The sequence below is a fragment of the Chiloscyllium plagiosum genome, chromosome 10 (assembly GCF_004010195.1).
Source record: "Chiloscyllium plagiosum isolate BGI_BamShark_2017 chromosome 10, ASM401019v2, whole genome shotgun sequence".
In the NCBI taxonomy this organism is placed as follows: domain Eukaryota; kingdom Metazoa; phylum Chordata; class Chondrichthyes; order Orectolobiformes; family Hemiscylliidae; genus Chiloscyllium; species Chiloscyllium plagiosum.
Genome location: NC_057719.1, coordinates 12221892 through 12237901, shown reverse-complemented (window position 1 = coordinate 12237901; position 16010 = coordinate 12221892). Strand labels below are relative to the sequence as shown.

The 16010-nt window shown below is 40.0% G+C and overlaps 1 protein-coding gene across 3 annotated transcripts in view; it reads right to left on the bottom strand.

The window, feature by feature from the left end:
- ahsa1b (AHA1, activator of heat shock protein ATPase homolog 1b) overlaps positions 1 to 16010 on the bottom strand; it is a 44759-nt gene that overhangs the window by 10307 nt on the left and 18442 nt on the right. For all 3 annotated transcript variants that reach the window (XM_043697066.1, XM_043697067.1, XM_043697068.1), the window contains 6 exons: positions 15487 to 15569; positions 13124 to 13241; positions 10860 to 10948; positions 7505 to 7633; positions 1607 to 1708; positions 805 to 856 (listed from right to left, as the gene is read on the bottom strand). In XM_043697066.1, the coding sequence (XP_043553001.1) occupies positions 805 to 856; positions 1607 to 1708; positions 7505 to 7633; positions 10860 to 10948; positions 13124 to 13241; positions 15487 to 15569 (573 nt within the window). The remainder of the gene's footprint in view (positions 1 to 804; positions 857 to 1606; positions 1709 to 7504; positions 7634 to 10859; positions 10949 to 13123; positions 13242 to 15486; positions 15570 to 16010) is intronic.

The window sequence follows — 16010 nt, the reverse complement described above, 5'->3', positions numbered from 1 at the left end:
AAGAGTGAGGGGGGGGGAAAGAGTGAGGGGGGGGGAAAGAGTGAGGGGGGGGGGGGAAGAGGAAGTGACAGAGGCTGGTACAGGTACAAATGTTTAAAAGGGCATTATCATGGGAACATGAACATGAATAGGAAGGTTTAGAGCAATATGGGCCAAGTGCTGGCAAACGGGACTAGATTAATTTAGGATATCTGGTCAGCATGGATGAGTCAGTCAGAAGGGTCTTTTTCTGTGCTGTCCATCTTTATGACTAACTTATTTTGTCAGGTATGACTCCAACTAGCAGAGATCCCATATCCCCCAATGATTCCCATTTACTCCAGTTTTCTTGAAGCTTTTGATGCCATACTGTCAAATGCTACTTTATGGTAACTACCCTCACTCCAAGTTCGACTCTTTGTCCATGGTTGGATCAAGTTCATGAGGAGGGAGCTGAATGGCTGTCTTATTCCAACCTGAAATGTCCGAGATCAGGTTATTCTTTTACAGGTGTTATCAAGTGGTACTATCAAAGACTTCCCTCCATCACTGACAATAGAGGAGACTGAAATGATAGTAATTGGCCAGGTTTAATTTGTCCTGCTGCTTGTGTACAGGACTTGAATAATTTTCTATATAGTTAGGTAGATGCCAATGTTGTAAGTGTACTGAAATAACTTGGCTGGGCTAGAATCAAGTATATACATTGTACGGCACTACTCATTAATGCATTGAGAACTTTAGCCAATATAAAGTTTAGTCAAATTCTTGCTCTGTCGGGTATAGTTATATTTAACAATTAACTCTACAGGGACAAAAACATACCAGTTGGCCATGACTTGTACCTCCATTTCATAATAATCCGTTGCTCGGAAACCTGGTCAATAAAATTAGGTCATCAGTATGTTGATAGTGTTTATGTGAAAACATCACCACTAACAGCAAGCACTACTCCCCACGGTCATTCCCCTCTAGAAGTCAGAACTTACTCTCACATCCTTCACATAGGAGCAAAGAAAAAACAAAAATTATGAAGTCACTACACTAAAATTAGCCTTAGTTGAGAGACTTCAGCACTGCAAATTTTACTACAGATTCACATCGCATGTGGTTTTGAATTTCTCTTCTCCAAAAACTGGAGAAGTAACAAGCATGGGAAGGCTTTTCCCTTGTAAACACCAGGAACCAAAATTTTTTGGATAAGTGTGGGGAAAAGCAAATCAAATAAAATTTTGATTCAAAAATTCTTCCCGTATCACTACCCCCTCCCCCAATCAATTTATGGAGTGTGATCCCAGAAATTAAACTGCCTCTAAGTATGAGTTGATAATCAAATCTTTTAACATGACAATTACCTACCAGAAGGGTGAACTAAATATTTTGTGCATTTCAAATTTAATCTTAGTTCAATTCAACATTACCATATGGGTTCTTATATTAATTTCTGAACACAAAATTAGATAGAATTATTTTTTAATCAAATCACTACCATATGCTACCACTTGGATAAATGTACCTTAGATTTAAACATCAAGAGGCATGGAAAGTTGACTTCGATTCTAGGCCCCAAAAAGATTTTTAAAGTCCCCAACTTGTGATGCAAGATTTTAAAATCACAGACACTCACCAGTTCCAAGAATTCCCCACTGACATTCCCATCTAGAAGTCGAAACTTCCCTCCTTTTGTAGCCTCAACAACTGCTGGTGCATGTGTGAAAGCCTGAATAAGCTAAAATAAGATGAACGGTATCACGTCAGCTTTAGAACAACGAAATATATAACAAGGGTTTCTCTCTCTCCCCTCAACTCCATTAATATTGTTAACTACAACTCAACTGTTTCATTTTAATGAAACAAGTTCTGAGACAGAATTAATTACAACACCAGAGAAATGAGTTGATAATCAAATCTTTTAACATGACAATTACCTACCAGAAGGGTGAACTAAATATTTTGTGCATTTCAAATTTAATCTTAGTTCAATTCAACTCTGCCTAAGGTTCTGGAGTGGTCAAATGTAACAAGGAAGGAGGGAAGTCAAACAACTACAATGAACTTTCAAATTTGTGCCATGCAACCATTTTAATATAGGTCATGTGCAGCTGTTTATTCCTTGCATGGTGTGTTATGGGTTGCTACATATTTCACAGCTTAGAAAAATATTGATTATAGGTCAGCTAGCTGGAGTCATTGGGAAACAATCCATTAAAACATGAACAAAGTATCAATAAAGTCAGTTTAAATAGGTAGTCAACAGTTTGATGAAAATGAAAATTAGTTTGATAAATCTAACCAGTACGATAACAGTACATGTGACTGAGAAATCAATGGATGCTCTATATTTGGATTTTTAAGAGGAATTCTATAAAGTTAAAGATTGCTGTGCAAGATAAAGACTCATGAGATTGGGGTAGAGGCTTGGTTTGACAGAAGAAATTAGAGCCTGTCAAATAAAGTTACTGCTGGGATGCTGCAAAGATCAGCATGAGCATCAACTGAAATCTACTTTAATTGTGGAGATAAACCACAGTATATCCAAGTTTGTCAATAACAATACTAGATTTAAAAGTAGGCTGTGAAGATGACAATTTGCACAGGTATACAGAGGATTTTGTGGACAGGACAGTGTAGATGTAGAAATGGAGAAATATTTTATCGTCTTGAAGAATAAATTCATATCACCATAGAAACAAAATAATAAAATTCTGATATCTAGAAAAATTGGGATCATGTGATTGGTTTTCAGAGGTCAAGCAAGCTATTAGGAAGGCAAATTATATGCAAGGTGATTGAGTACAAGATTAAAGGAAGTTTTACAATTGTTAGAGACCTTTGATATCCAGAGTTTTGGTCTTCTTTACCCAAACAGAAGACTATACTTGCCTTAAAACCAAACCAGTGGTGGCAGCACAGAGCTGGACAGTCAGGAGGGACTTGCCCTGAGACTCCTCAGCACTGACTTTAGAACCCACAAAGTCTCATGGCTTCAGGTAAGACACAGGCAAGGAAACGTACTGCTCATGACTCTTCTCCTCCAGCTGACAAATCAGTACTCTGTTAAACAACACTTGAAGGAAGCACCGAGGGTGCCATGGCCACAAAATGTTCTGCGCGCGCACGTGTAAGAGAAGAGAGAAAAAGGAGGAGACGTCACTATCTACCATGGGTCCAAAAAGACATTGCTACTGGATGGGCTCTGTGGCAGGTGGTGAAAGAACCAAGATAAAAAACATAATTCACCTCATCCTTACCGGTCTACCAGCTGCAGATGCATCTGTACAGTGGTCACTTTTAATGATACAGTCCTTGTGGAGATGAAGTCCCGCCTTTATATTAAAAACACGCTCCGTTTGGTGTGGCACTATCACCATGCCAAAAACGGGAGACTTCAAACAAATGTAGCAATTCAAGACTGGGCATTCATGAGAGACTGTTGGCCATCAACAGAATTGTACTCCAGTGCAATCTGTAACTTCATGTCCTGGTATATACCAACTCAACTACTACCAAACAAGCCAGGCTCAAATGGATAGTTCAGGAGGGCATGCTAGAAACAGCTTAAGGCATATCTATGACACCAACTTTTCAGGTCAATCTGGTGAAGCTACTTAATAGACTTCTTGCATGCCAAACAGCATAAGCAGGAAGTAACAGGCAGAGGTAAGTGATCCCACAGCCAGGAGATCAAATCTAAGTCTGCAGTCCTGCACATCAAGTCATGAATGGTGGTAGACATTTAAACAACTCACTAGAGACGACACTACAGATATCCTTATCCTAATGGTGGAACAGCGCAACACATCATAAAGATATGTCTGCAGCACTTACAACAATCTTCAGCCAAAGTACCAAGTGGATCATCCATCTCAGCCTTCTCCAGTGGTCCCCAGCATCACAGATACCAGTCTTCAGCCAATTCAATCAATTTTAACTTGGTATCAAGAAATAGAAGGCAGTGGATATTTCAAAGACTACAGGCCCTGACAACATTCCAGCGACAGTACTGAAGACATGATCCAGAACATGCCACTCTGCTAACCAAGGCATGTCACAACATGGCATTTACCTGACATTGTAAACGTTGTTGAGGTACATCCTGTTCACAAAAAAGCAGGACAAATCCAACCTGCTTGATGTCATCAAGCAGCTTTCAAGCAGCATTTGCTCAGCAACACAGTTTGGGTTTTGCCAGGGCCACTCAGGTCCTGACCCAAATATAGCCTTGGTTCAAAAATGATCAGAAGAGGTGAACTGTAGAGATGAAGTGGCAGTGTGAGCTCTCAACATCAAAGCCAGTTTTGAAGAAGTGTGGCATGAAGGAGCCTGATAAAAAGTCATGTGTACTAAGGGCAAATTCTCCACTGGTTGGTGTAGTATGTGGCACTTTGGAAGATGGTTTTGGTTGTTGGAGGTCAGTTATCTCAGCTCCAGGACAACTCTGAAGCAGTTCCTCAGGGTAGTGTCCTAGACACAAATATCTTCAGCTGTTTCATCAATGAACTTCCCTCAGTCATCAAGTCTGAAGTGGGGATCTTCATTGTACAATTATCAATGTTCAGCAACATTTGTGACTCCTCAGATACTGAAGCAGTCCATGTTTGAATCTGGACAATGTCCAGGCTCGTGTTGATAAGTGGCAAGGACCATTCATGCCACACAAACACCAGGCAATGACCATCTCCAATAACAGACAGACAATCTAATCACCACCTATTGACATTCAATGGGGTTACCATCACTGAATTCCCCACAAACACCATCCTGGGAGGGATACTACTGACCAGAAACTCTACTGGACTCACTACATAAACGCAATGGCTCCAAGAGCAGGTGAAAGACTAGAAATACAGTGACAAGTAACTAATTTAACTCCTAAAAGCCTGTTGACCACTTAAAAGGCACAAGTCAAGATTGCAATGGAATACTCCTCACTTGCCTGGATGGGGGCAGCTCAACACTCAAGAAGCCTGATACCATCCAGGGCAAAGCAGCTGGTTTGATTGGCACCATATTCACAAGCATCTACTCCTGCCACCAAACCTTCAGTACACACTGTTGCTATCTACAAGATGCACTGCAGATATTCAAAGATCCTTAGACAGGACTTTCCAAACCCATGACCACTTCCATCTAAGAGGGCAAGGGTAGCAGATATATGGGAACACCACCACCTGCAAGTTCTCCTCCAAGCCACTCGCACTGTTGCTATCTACAAGATGCACTGCAGATATTCAAAGATCCTTAGACAGGACTTTCCAAACCCATGACCACTTCCAGCAGATATATGGGAACACCACCACCTGCAAGTTCTCCTCCAAGCCACTCGCCATCCTGACTTAAATATCTTTCCCTTCCGTCACTGTTGCTAGATCCAAATGGCATTCTGCATTAACCTATAGCATGTGGACTCCAGCAGATAATCCCTACAGCGTGGAAGCAGACCACGTAAGCCCATCAAGTCCACACTGACCCTCTGAAGAGCATCCCACCCTGACCCATCCCCTACCCTATCCCTGCATTTCCCATGGTTTTTCCACCTAAGCTGCTCATCTTTGGACTATGGGAGGAAATAAGAGCACCCAGAGGAAACGTATGCAGATATGGGGAAAATATGCAAATTCCACAGTTACCTAAGGATGGACGTGAACCCTGGCGCTATGAGGCAGCATTGCTAACTACTGAGCCATCCTCCACCAGCACACAACCACCTTCTCATGGGCACTTAGGGACAGGCAACAAATGCTGGCCAGCCAGCAATGCCCACCTCCCACAGGTGAGTTACATAAAAACTATTTCCATGATGGTGATTGGTAGTCTACAACTAATCAAGCTTTTACAATCAAATCAAGCTTGGTGTGGTGCTCTCACCTGCGCTTTGGCAAGCTGTAGGTTCCAGGCTCACTCCAAATATTTGAACACATTTAAAACTTTGTTGAGAGAAAATGAACAGCCAGTTAGACAAGCACAAACAGAGGAGAGCCAGTATGGATTGAAGGGTAAATTATGTTTAATTAACTGGACTTTTTTTGGTGAGGTAACAAAGGGCAGTGTAGTTGATTACTGTACAACAATTTTTAAAGTATGATAAAAACATTTGCAAAAGACTTTAGCAAAACAAACTTCCTGGGCATAACACTGGCCAAGGATTAGCAAAGATGATAAATTGTACTCCTTTCGTGACCAGGATTAGGGGATATCTGGAACTCTGCATTGTTCACCACTAGCACCACTGCAGTCAGATATAATGACGGGTTTTGTAGAGGACATAGAAGTTGTACAGTAAACTGTAAGAAAGGCTTACTGTTGCAAAGCTGTCCAACAGACCGATGAAATGAATGACACTGACAATTAAAATTCAAAAAAAGGTGAAGTAAAGGGGGCGGGGGATGCAGCAGCAATACATCTGCTTTTAATATTGTACCATTTTAACAAAAACAATCGAGACCAGAGAGCATTTGGCACAAATCTTTGAAGTGACAGGAGAGATTAACAAAACAATTAAGAGAATATACAGAATTTGGAGTTATTTCAAGAGGCAAAAGCAAACAGCCATAAAACACTACTGGTATCCAATTTGACCACTACCAGTTAAGGATACAAAGATTTGAGGTTAAGAAGTAGAGAATGATTCCAAGTGAGAAATTAATTACATGAAAGTAGCTGGTTTCTTTGGTAGCTTGAAAGCCTAGAAAGACTTGCAAGGATCCCATGCAAGGATACCCGGCATGAGCAAAACCAATGTAGGTGTACAAAATCCCATGCAAGGACTGCACAAAACACTACATAGGACAGACAGGAAGACAGCTAACGATCCTCATCCATGAACACCAACTAGCCACAAAACGACACGACCAGCTATCCTTAGTAGCCCCACACGCAGATGACAAGCAATATGAATTCGACTGGGACAACACTACTATTATAGGACAAGCCAAAGAGAACAGCCAGGGAATTCCTACAGGCATGGCACTCATCCACAGATTCAATCAATAAGCATATCGACCTGGACCCAATATACCGACCACTGCAACGGACAGCTGGAACTGACAACCGGAAGCGGCAGAGACAAATCACGAGAAATGCCGGAGGAAAGATCACAGAAGCGCTTCACAGGAGGCTCCCAAGCACGGAGGATGTCACCTAGACAGGGGACGAAACGTCTGCAACACAAATTCCCAGCTCGGCGAACAGAACCACAACAAATGGGAGCTCAGAAGTAAAAAAAATCAGTTCTGACATCAGAAAAGCACTTCACGCAATGAGTCATTAGAATTTAGAATCCACTTTTACACAGTAACAGCCTTCCAAAAAGATATTTGAAAGGAGAAAATAAAGAGCAGCAAGATTGACATGATTGATTTTTTGAAGTTAAAAAAAAAATTGGGGATAACTCAATGATCTCTTTCTGTTGCATGGACTTTTTTGATTCTTCTGCCAAAAAAAGAGACAAGACAGCAGCTCCTAAATCTTGACATACTTCACTACAAGGTGTACTAAAGCAACATACATACTGTTTCATACTTGCCTCTTGTGTAATGAAGATTCTGTATAATTCTTCTGGTGATGTCATAAAGTAGTCCTTTAAGTTAAACTTACAGGTTGGAATCTTGACCCCAACTGATGTAAGCTGACTGGGTAAGTGCCCCACAGCAACCTGAAAAGAAAGTAATTCATGTAAAGTATAGCACAATGACAGAGGAAGTAGTAAAAGCTTCCAAGAGCAAGGTGAAACAGTGGATTAGGAAGTCACCAATTAGTGATCAATATGAACAGCTAAATTCATTATTGAATTGAACAAACTGAAAATCAAACAAACCCAGCCTTAGATTGCATTAACCTTGGACTATGGTTTTTAACATGAGACAAAAATTATGTCACCTTTCAGCTCTAGTAGGGAAATGAGAGTTTGACTTAAGCTCTATTGCCTACTTTAGGTGAATTAGTGCCATACTACATGCATTTTTTTTTAAAAATGTCACAGCTTATTTGCTATTGACAGCAATTTTTTCAAAAGCCATATCAATAGGGGGATTTAAGAAAGGTGGTAAGGAAAAGCCAGGGAACTATAGACCAGTAAGCCTGAAGTTGTTGGAGGGAATCCTGAGGGACAGGATGTACATACATTTGGAAAGGTAAGGATTGATTAGGGATAGTCAACATGGCTTTGTGCGTGGGAAATCATGTCTCATGAACTTGATTGAGTTTTTTGAAGTAACAAAGAGGATTGAGGAGGGCAGAGCGGTAGATGTGATCTATATGGACTTCAGTAAGGCATTCGACAAGTTCCTCATGGGAGACTGGTTAGCAAGGTTAGAGCTCATGGAATAGAGAGAACTAACCATTTGGATACAGAACTGGCTCAAAGACTGAAGACAGAGGGTGGTGGTGGAAGGTTGCTTTTCAGACTTCAGGCCTGTGACCAGTGGTGTGCCACAAGAATCGCTGTTGGGTCCACTGCTTTTCATCATTTATGTTCACATCCAAATCACTGACTTAAGAGGTAGATTTAGTAAGTTTGCAGATAACACAAATTGGAGGTGTAGTGGACAGTGAAGAAGGATACCTCAGATTACAACAGGATCATGATCAGATGGGCCAATGGGCTGAGAAATGGCAGGTGGAGTTTAACTTAGACAAATGCAAGGTGCTGCATTTTGGAAAAGCAAATTAAAGCAGGACTTATACAATTACAAAGGTCCTGAGAAATGCTGCTGAACAAAGATCTTGGAGTGGAGGTTCATAGCTCCTTGAAAGTGGAGTTGGAGGGAGATAGAATAGTGTAGGTGTTTCATGTGCTTTCTTTTATTGGTCAGAGCACTGAGCTGACTATCAGAGCTGGGAGGGGCTCCAGAACTAGAGGGCATAGGTTTAGAGTGTAAGGGAAAAGGTACAAAAAGGGACCTATGGAGCAACCTTTTCCACACACAGACGGTGGCGCATGTCTCAGAGGAAGTGGTGGAGGCTGGTACAATTACAGCATTTTAAAACAGGATGGGTAGAATGAATAGTAAGCATTTAGAGGGATATGGGCTGAGTGCTGGCAAACGGCACTATGTTAGGTTAGGATATCTGGTCAGCATGGACGAGTTGAACCAAAGGATAGATTTCCATGCTGTACACTTCTGACTCTGAAAAAAATTCAATACTTGAGCACCCAGCATCAGATCAACCTTTAGGAGATAGGCACTGAATAAAAAGGTTGCTGCCAAGTGAACAGCTGAAAACTTACTAAGAACTGATTAATGCAAACCCAAAACAGAAAAGTAGTTTTGATTTTGTAATAAAGTGTGCTCACGTATCATTTAGAAGTTTAAGCTGTTTCAGACCTTTTTTTGGAGGGAATAGGGGTGGAGGGAGAAAAATGATTTAAATGCTATTTTAACAATTAATGTTCAAGAATTTAATTCCACAACACATGAAAAGGTTTCAGATGCCATAAGTCTAAAATATCCATTAACCATAAGCGACTTAGTTGGAAAAACAACACAGTGGATTCTATACATCACTTGAATAGTTTAATCTGGATGCGAGAGATGATGCATTTGAAGTCAAATGCAAGACTATGAAGTAAAAGGCTGGACCCTTAGGAGCACTGATATACAAAAGGAATTTGGAGTGCAAGTCAGTAGCTCCCTGAACATGGCAACACAAGTAGATAAAGTGCTAATGATGTATGGCACGCTTGGTTAGAAAATGGAGTCAAAAGAATTGCTAAGTCAAGCTGCAGTTGCATAAAACTTGAATTAGGTAACATTTGGACTACAGTGGGCAGTTCTGGTCACCACACTATAGAAGTACATGGAGGCTTTGGAGAGCGTGCAGATGAGATTTACCAGGATATTACCTAGGTTGGAGTGTATTAGCCATAAGGAGAGGTTGGCCTAACTGGAATTGTTTGGTTTTGCTTGAAGAATTGAAGGCTGAGAGGAACTCGATAGAAGTACATAAAATTATGCAAGGCACCGATAGGCTGGATAGGTCAGTGTTTCCCCTCCCCCCCCCCAGAGTATAAGGGGCATAGATTTAAAGTGGGAGGGAGAAAGTTCAAATGGAAAAATCAAAATAATCAGATGCTGGAAATCAGGGGAGGCAATAGTTTAGTTTGTATTATTGCTGGACTGTTAATCCAGAGACTCAGATAATGTTTTGGGGACCTGGGTTTGAACCCTGCCATGACAGAAGGTGGAATTTGAATTCAATTAATATCTGAAATTAAGGGTCTAACGATGACCATGAATCTATTGTTGATCGTCAGAAAAATACGACTGGTTCACTAATGTGCTTTAGGGAAGGAAGCTACCAACCGTAGCTGGTCTGTCCTACATGTGACTCCAGACCCACAGCAATGTGGTTGATCTTTAACTGCCCTCTGGACAATTAAGGATGGGCAATAAATACTGACTTGGCCAACAATGCTCTCACCCCATACATGAATATTCTTTAAAAATCAGAAACATTAAAATAGATATTACTGGAAAAATTCAGCAGGTCTGGCATCTTCTGCGGACAGAAATCAGTTAATGTTTTGGGCCCAATTTCTATTTTTGTGGAAGTTTAAGAGAAGGAAAAAGTTTATTTTTAAAAATACACAGAGGTAATGGATGCCTGCAACACACTGACAGGGGAGGTACAAGATGATATGACTGCAATGTTCAATAGTCATTTAGACAGACAAACAGGCAGAAAACAGAGGGGTATAGGCCATGTGCAGGTAGATGGGGTTATTTTAGATTGGCATCATAGTTGGCAGAGATATAGTGGGCCAAAGTCACTTTTCCTGTGTTGTACTGTTTTATGGTCTATTAGGACACAGACAGAAAAATGCTAAAAAAAAACTGTCAGCTATGATTTGAAGAGCAACACACAAAATACTTTTTAACCTTTGTCTGATGATCAACCTTGGGCTTCGATTTTGATGGTTCTTTTTGAACTCCATTAACCGTTGGCAAGATCATTCCCTGAGTAAATTCTGAAATAAAATCCAAAAGCAATAGTGAATTCTAGTGTATGAACAGAACAAACTTTATATACAGCCCATCAGTCGTGTCAATTGTAAACCTAATCATTGGACAGTAGGATACATGATAGCCTAATTTGCAAACTCGTACATAAAGCAGTGATCTTTATGATCAGAAAATCCATTTGATGATGGTCGAGGACAAAATAAACATTGGTATAACACTAGAAGGATTCCTTTGGTACACTTCAAAAACAAGCATTATTGGATTTTTACATTTTCACCTGAGGACAGATACTCCTCTTTAGAGCCTTTGTTCAGTATTTCACCTGAAAGATGAACCACCAATACAGTAAATGTTTGGTAGTGCACTTTAGTGCCAGCCTCAAGATTGTGCTCCAGGCTCTGGAAAAAAAGAATCACAGGATTCCTACAATGTGGAAGCAGGCCATTTGGCCCATCAGGTCAATACCAACTCTCCAAAGAGTATAGCACCCAGACCACCTCCCACTCCCAACCCCATCCATGCAATTTCCATGACTAACCCACTTAAGCCTACATATCCATGGACACGATGGGTAATTTAGCATGGCCACTCTTGGGTTCGTGGAGCTCCAATAACAAGCAGCTTGACAAGCTGCTGCTTAATTGATACTCCGTCTATCACAATCACAGTGACAAAGTGGCATCATATCCCATCTACAAGATGTCCTTAGTAACCCATTCAAGGTCTTTCAACAGTACCTTCCAACATGTGCATCTACCACATAGAAGAACAAGGGCAGATGATGCACAGGGACATCACCTGCAAATTCCCCTTCAAGTCACGAAACCTCCTGTGCGTAAGTTGTGGGGTCAAAATTCTGGAATTACTGACACACAGGACTGCAGGGGTTCAGGCATCACTAAGGGCAATTTGGAATGGACAACAAATGCTGGCCTAGCCAAAGATACCCACATCCCACGAAAGAATAAAAGAAACACTATCCCCCAAATATGGAATTCAAAAATCCTCAGCTTTAATAACTAATGGCTTAACTTCTCACTAATTGTTGAGCTGAAGCATATCACACAACTCAGTTCCGATCATCTTTTTACATTCTATACTTTTTGACCTACAATTATGTAGCCGTCTACTATTTCAGTCCTCAAATTTGTTGCTAAACCATTTGGTACCATCTTCCATGAAGTACTTTCAAAAATTAACTCTTTATGCTGCCTCTTAGACAATCTCAGGATTGAGAATGATTTTTCACTCCAGTTCTATGGATTGAGATGAATAACAAGTCCAACATGAAATGCATAGATTCTTCCACATATTGTGTAGCTTGTGCTCGAAAAGTTCGGTAAGTGATTTGGAGGTTTGTGTAGTCTCTGCAACATCACTAAAGCATTTCACTGTCTTCTTGGGGATCTCCTGTCATAACAGAAGACCTATTATACGTTGCATTCATCACTGCAGATACACAATCTTCATCCGAAATCCAGGGGGTCAGTTGTTATTCAGAATAAATAATATTTTCAGTGAAATTTTTAAAATTTACCTAACAGCAGACAGATATGTGAATAGTAAGAGTGCTAAGACACAATTGACACCTGTCAGTGCTGGGCCACATTGCTAAGTCAATCTGACTGACATGGTTCAAGTGGGTGTGCAGTTGGGTCACCTGCTCGCACACCAAAATGACGCTCCACATTCCACAAGAAAATTTCAGATTTCAAATAAAGGATTAGGTACCTATTCTAATCTTGCACTCAAAAGTTAGCCTAATACCACAGCCCTTATCTACAACAGCTTTACTATGGTGAAGGTGCTATAAGCACAGGATTCTGCCTGTGTTAATAAATACAAGTCTCTATAATAATGCTGAATATGGTAATTTCCAACCTCAATTCCACCCCCCCAACTTTAAAAAGTATGATTATATTTTGCAGTGGTGTTCTGTATCTGGTAGCAAGAGGCTCAGCAACTATAAAGGCAAAAGAAAAAGTCACCTTAGACCTAAATTTGAGTTAATTTCTAGAATTAAGCCAATGACAGCAGCTCATGTGCAAAAATGCTTTAAATGGACAACTAAGGATGCAAGTGTTTAGTTGACATTTAGTGTGCTTCAAGGCTTGGTTAATTTGAGCATTGATTATGGTTTTCCTGGCGAGCAAAGTTTTCAATGTTTACTCTACACTTACCTAATTTCAGTGTATCAATGTAATTGAGGAGAGCTTCCCTGATCTTCTTCACGCCTTCGCTTTTCATTAAGGCCAATAGTATTGTGTCAGGCTCATCTTTTGCAAGCCCAACAGTAACCTGGAAAACAAAATTCAAACATATATTCACTCAGTCTTCCAATCAATAGGAGTCTAAAAGCAGGGAAAGACAAATTGTTTAGAATCACATTGTGCGACAACTTCTTGCAATTACCTTTTCCTGCATTATTACCACAAATTTCAATCTGTCACAGTATAAATATACTGTTGATGAAATGCAGTTGAGAACATTAAAGATTGCACATTAAATTAGTTTTAGATGAGCAAAAAAAGCCAATTTTTTCTCTTTCACAAAATCAGATACCAATAACTTAATCAGGCAACATAAAGAAAAGACACTGCAGATATAGACATTCAAATGAAAAAGATATATCTTAAATAAAATCAACAGATATTTGACAAAAGCAAAAAGCTAACGCCTATCTTTGAACTTTAATTCTAGACTCGCGCATATACAGACATGCAATCATTTGACCCAACTGAGCTAGTTAATAAAAAGTCTAACTGTACTAATGCCATTGACGCAGTGTTGGAAGCTATGACAATGCTAATTAATAAATACTATTGAAGCTGAAAGATTTTCCAAACCCCACCATCCTCAATGGATGAAACATTCTCAACCATCCTCTTAGCCTTCTATTGCTTCAAGTAATCTATGCCCTTGATTATTGACCCTTCTACTAATGGACAAAGTGTCTTCCTATCTGCACTTCTCAATCTTATATACCGCGATTTGTTCCTTTCAAACAAAACAATCCCAATCTCTCCATCTTTCCTCCCTCCAGTCCTTGCAGCATCCTGACAGGTCCCCTTTGCATCCCCTTTCGTACAAACATTTTTATTGTGACCAGAACTACACACGTGACCCACCTGTCACCTAACCAGTGTTTTAAACACATTCTCAGCATAACCTCCCCACTATAGAATTCTACAGGTCAACTAAAGGCATATATCCCATATACTTTACTACCATATCCATTGCCCTGCTACCTTCAGGCTTCTGTGGCTTGGCATATCAAAGTCCCTCTGATCTTTAATACTTTCCAAGGTTCTACCATTCATAGTGCAGTAGCATACCCTGTCAGCTCTGCAAGTATATTACCTCATCTTTGAGGGGAATTCCATTTGTCATTGCCCTGCCCAAATAACTAGCCTATGATATCCTCCTGCAGTTTATGGCTATCCTCCTCAAATTTTACTCACTGCTAATTTTAATGTCAGTCGTGAAATTCTTGACCATAACCCCAACAGTCAAGTCCAAATCAATAACACACTATAAACAAGGGCACCAGCACTGAACCATAGCTACTGGAAACAGATTTCCAATTCCAGAAACATCCCTTTACCATCATCCTCCACTTCCCACCTCAGCCAATTTTGATTTCAATGTGCCACTTGCTTTGGACACCAATGACTCTTCCTTACTTGAGCAGTCTGTCATAACAGACTTTTATCACCAGCCTTGCTAAAGTCCAAGGAGAACTTCTTTAGCCAGAGTGGTGAATTTGTGGAATTCAGTGCCACAGGCAGATGTACATTTAAAGACGGGAGATAAACAGTTTGAGTATCAAGGGGATCATGGGTTGTGACAAAGCAGGAAAATGGAGTTGAAAAACCCATCGACCATGATTGGATGGCGGAGCAGACTCGTTGGGCTGAATGGCCTAATTTCTGCTCCAATGTCTTCTGGTCATGCAGACTATAAATACATTATCCAGATCAACATATTAATTGACTTAAAACCGATTGATATTGGAAACAAAATATGAAAAGTAAGATTAAAGCAGCAATCAGCCTCTACAAGCTTGGTGCTACACTTGCAGGGCAGAAATAAATCCTTTTCAAAATATTAATTAATATTTCAAATCTCAGTCTCTTTTGGTGTACATCTTGAATGTTATTTGTAGGTCATATTAAATGTAAACTACACGATGATAAAACTGGTTGCACCCAGAAGATACCTATTAATAAAATAAACAATTAAGAGTTTCTCACTCTAGTTTGCTTCACAGAACAACACAGGTTCAACTTGCAACTTGGGTTCCAATTTTGACTGTCCCAGCCTCTGTTTAGATGATGAAGAATAAATAGTACAAAGGAGACACAGTCACTTTTTTTTTTTAAAAGCAGCACTGGAAGAAGCCTGGAACAATTCTTATTTAAGCAAAGCAAACTAAAGAAAAAATGGCAGATCCAAAACAAAAATGGCTCAATTGACAGTGACTCATGCTTCCTCTGAAGAGCAGTTCAATTTAGTCCAGCATACAAACAATATAAAAACTTACATCTACATCATCAATATCATTTTCATCTGAGAGGTTTGGTATCTCCACAGTTCCTTTATATTTAATTCCAGTTTTTGAAGTTCCTATAATAAAAAAAAAATCTAGTTTATGATATATCCACCTGCATCACTATCAAGTCCAGCAGGTGAGGGGAGGGGAAATAAAGTGAAGGAAACTTAACCAGGTTTTTAAATTATTTGATACCAATAAATGTAATCAAGGTGAAAACACCACCACCCTCCCATTTTGCCAATTTGAAAGTATTTCTATTTCTCCTCAAAAGTATCGTACTGTATAAGCTTCATACTTCTTGAAACAAAAACTCCAATATAATGAAGGTAATTAGCTAAATATCTTGTTTACATACACAAGAAACATGGACATCAGAAGCCACTTTCAGTGCAGTGAGAAACTGGAAGTGTAACTTGCAAACCTGGTATAGAAATAGCAATACAGGCCACAAGGCATAGTTGGGCGGCATGGTGGCACAGTGGTTAGCACTGCTGCCTCACAGCGCCAGAGAC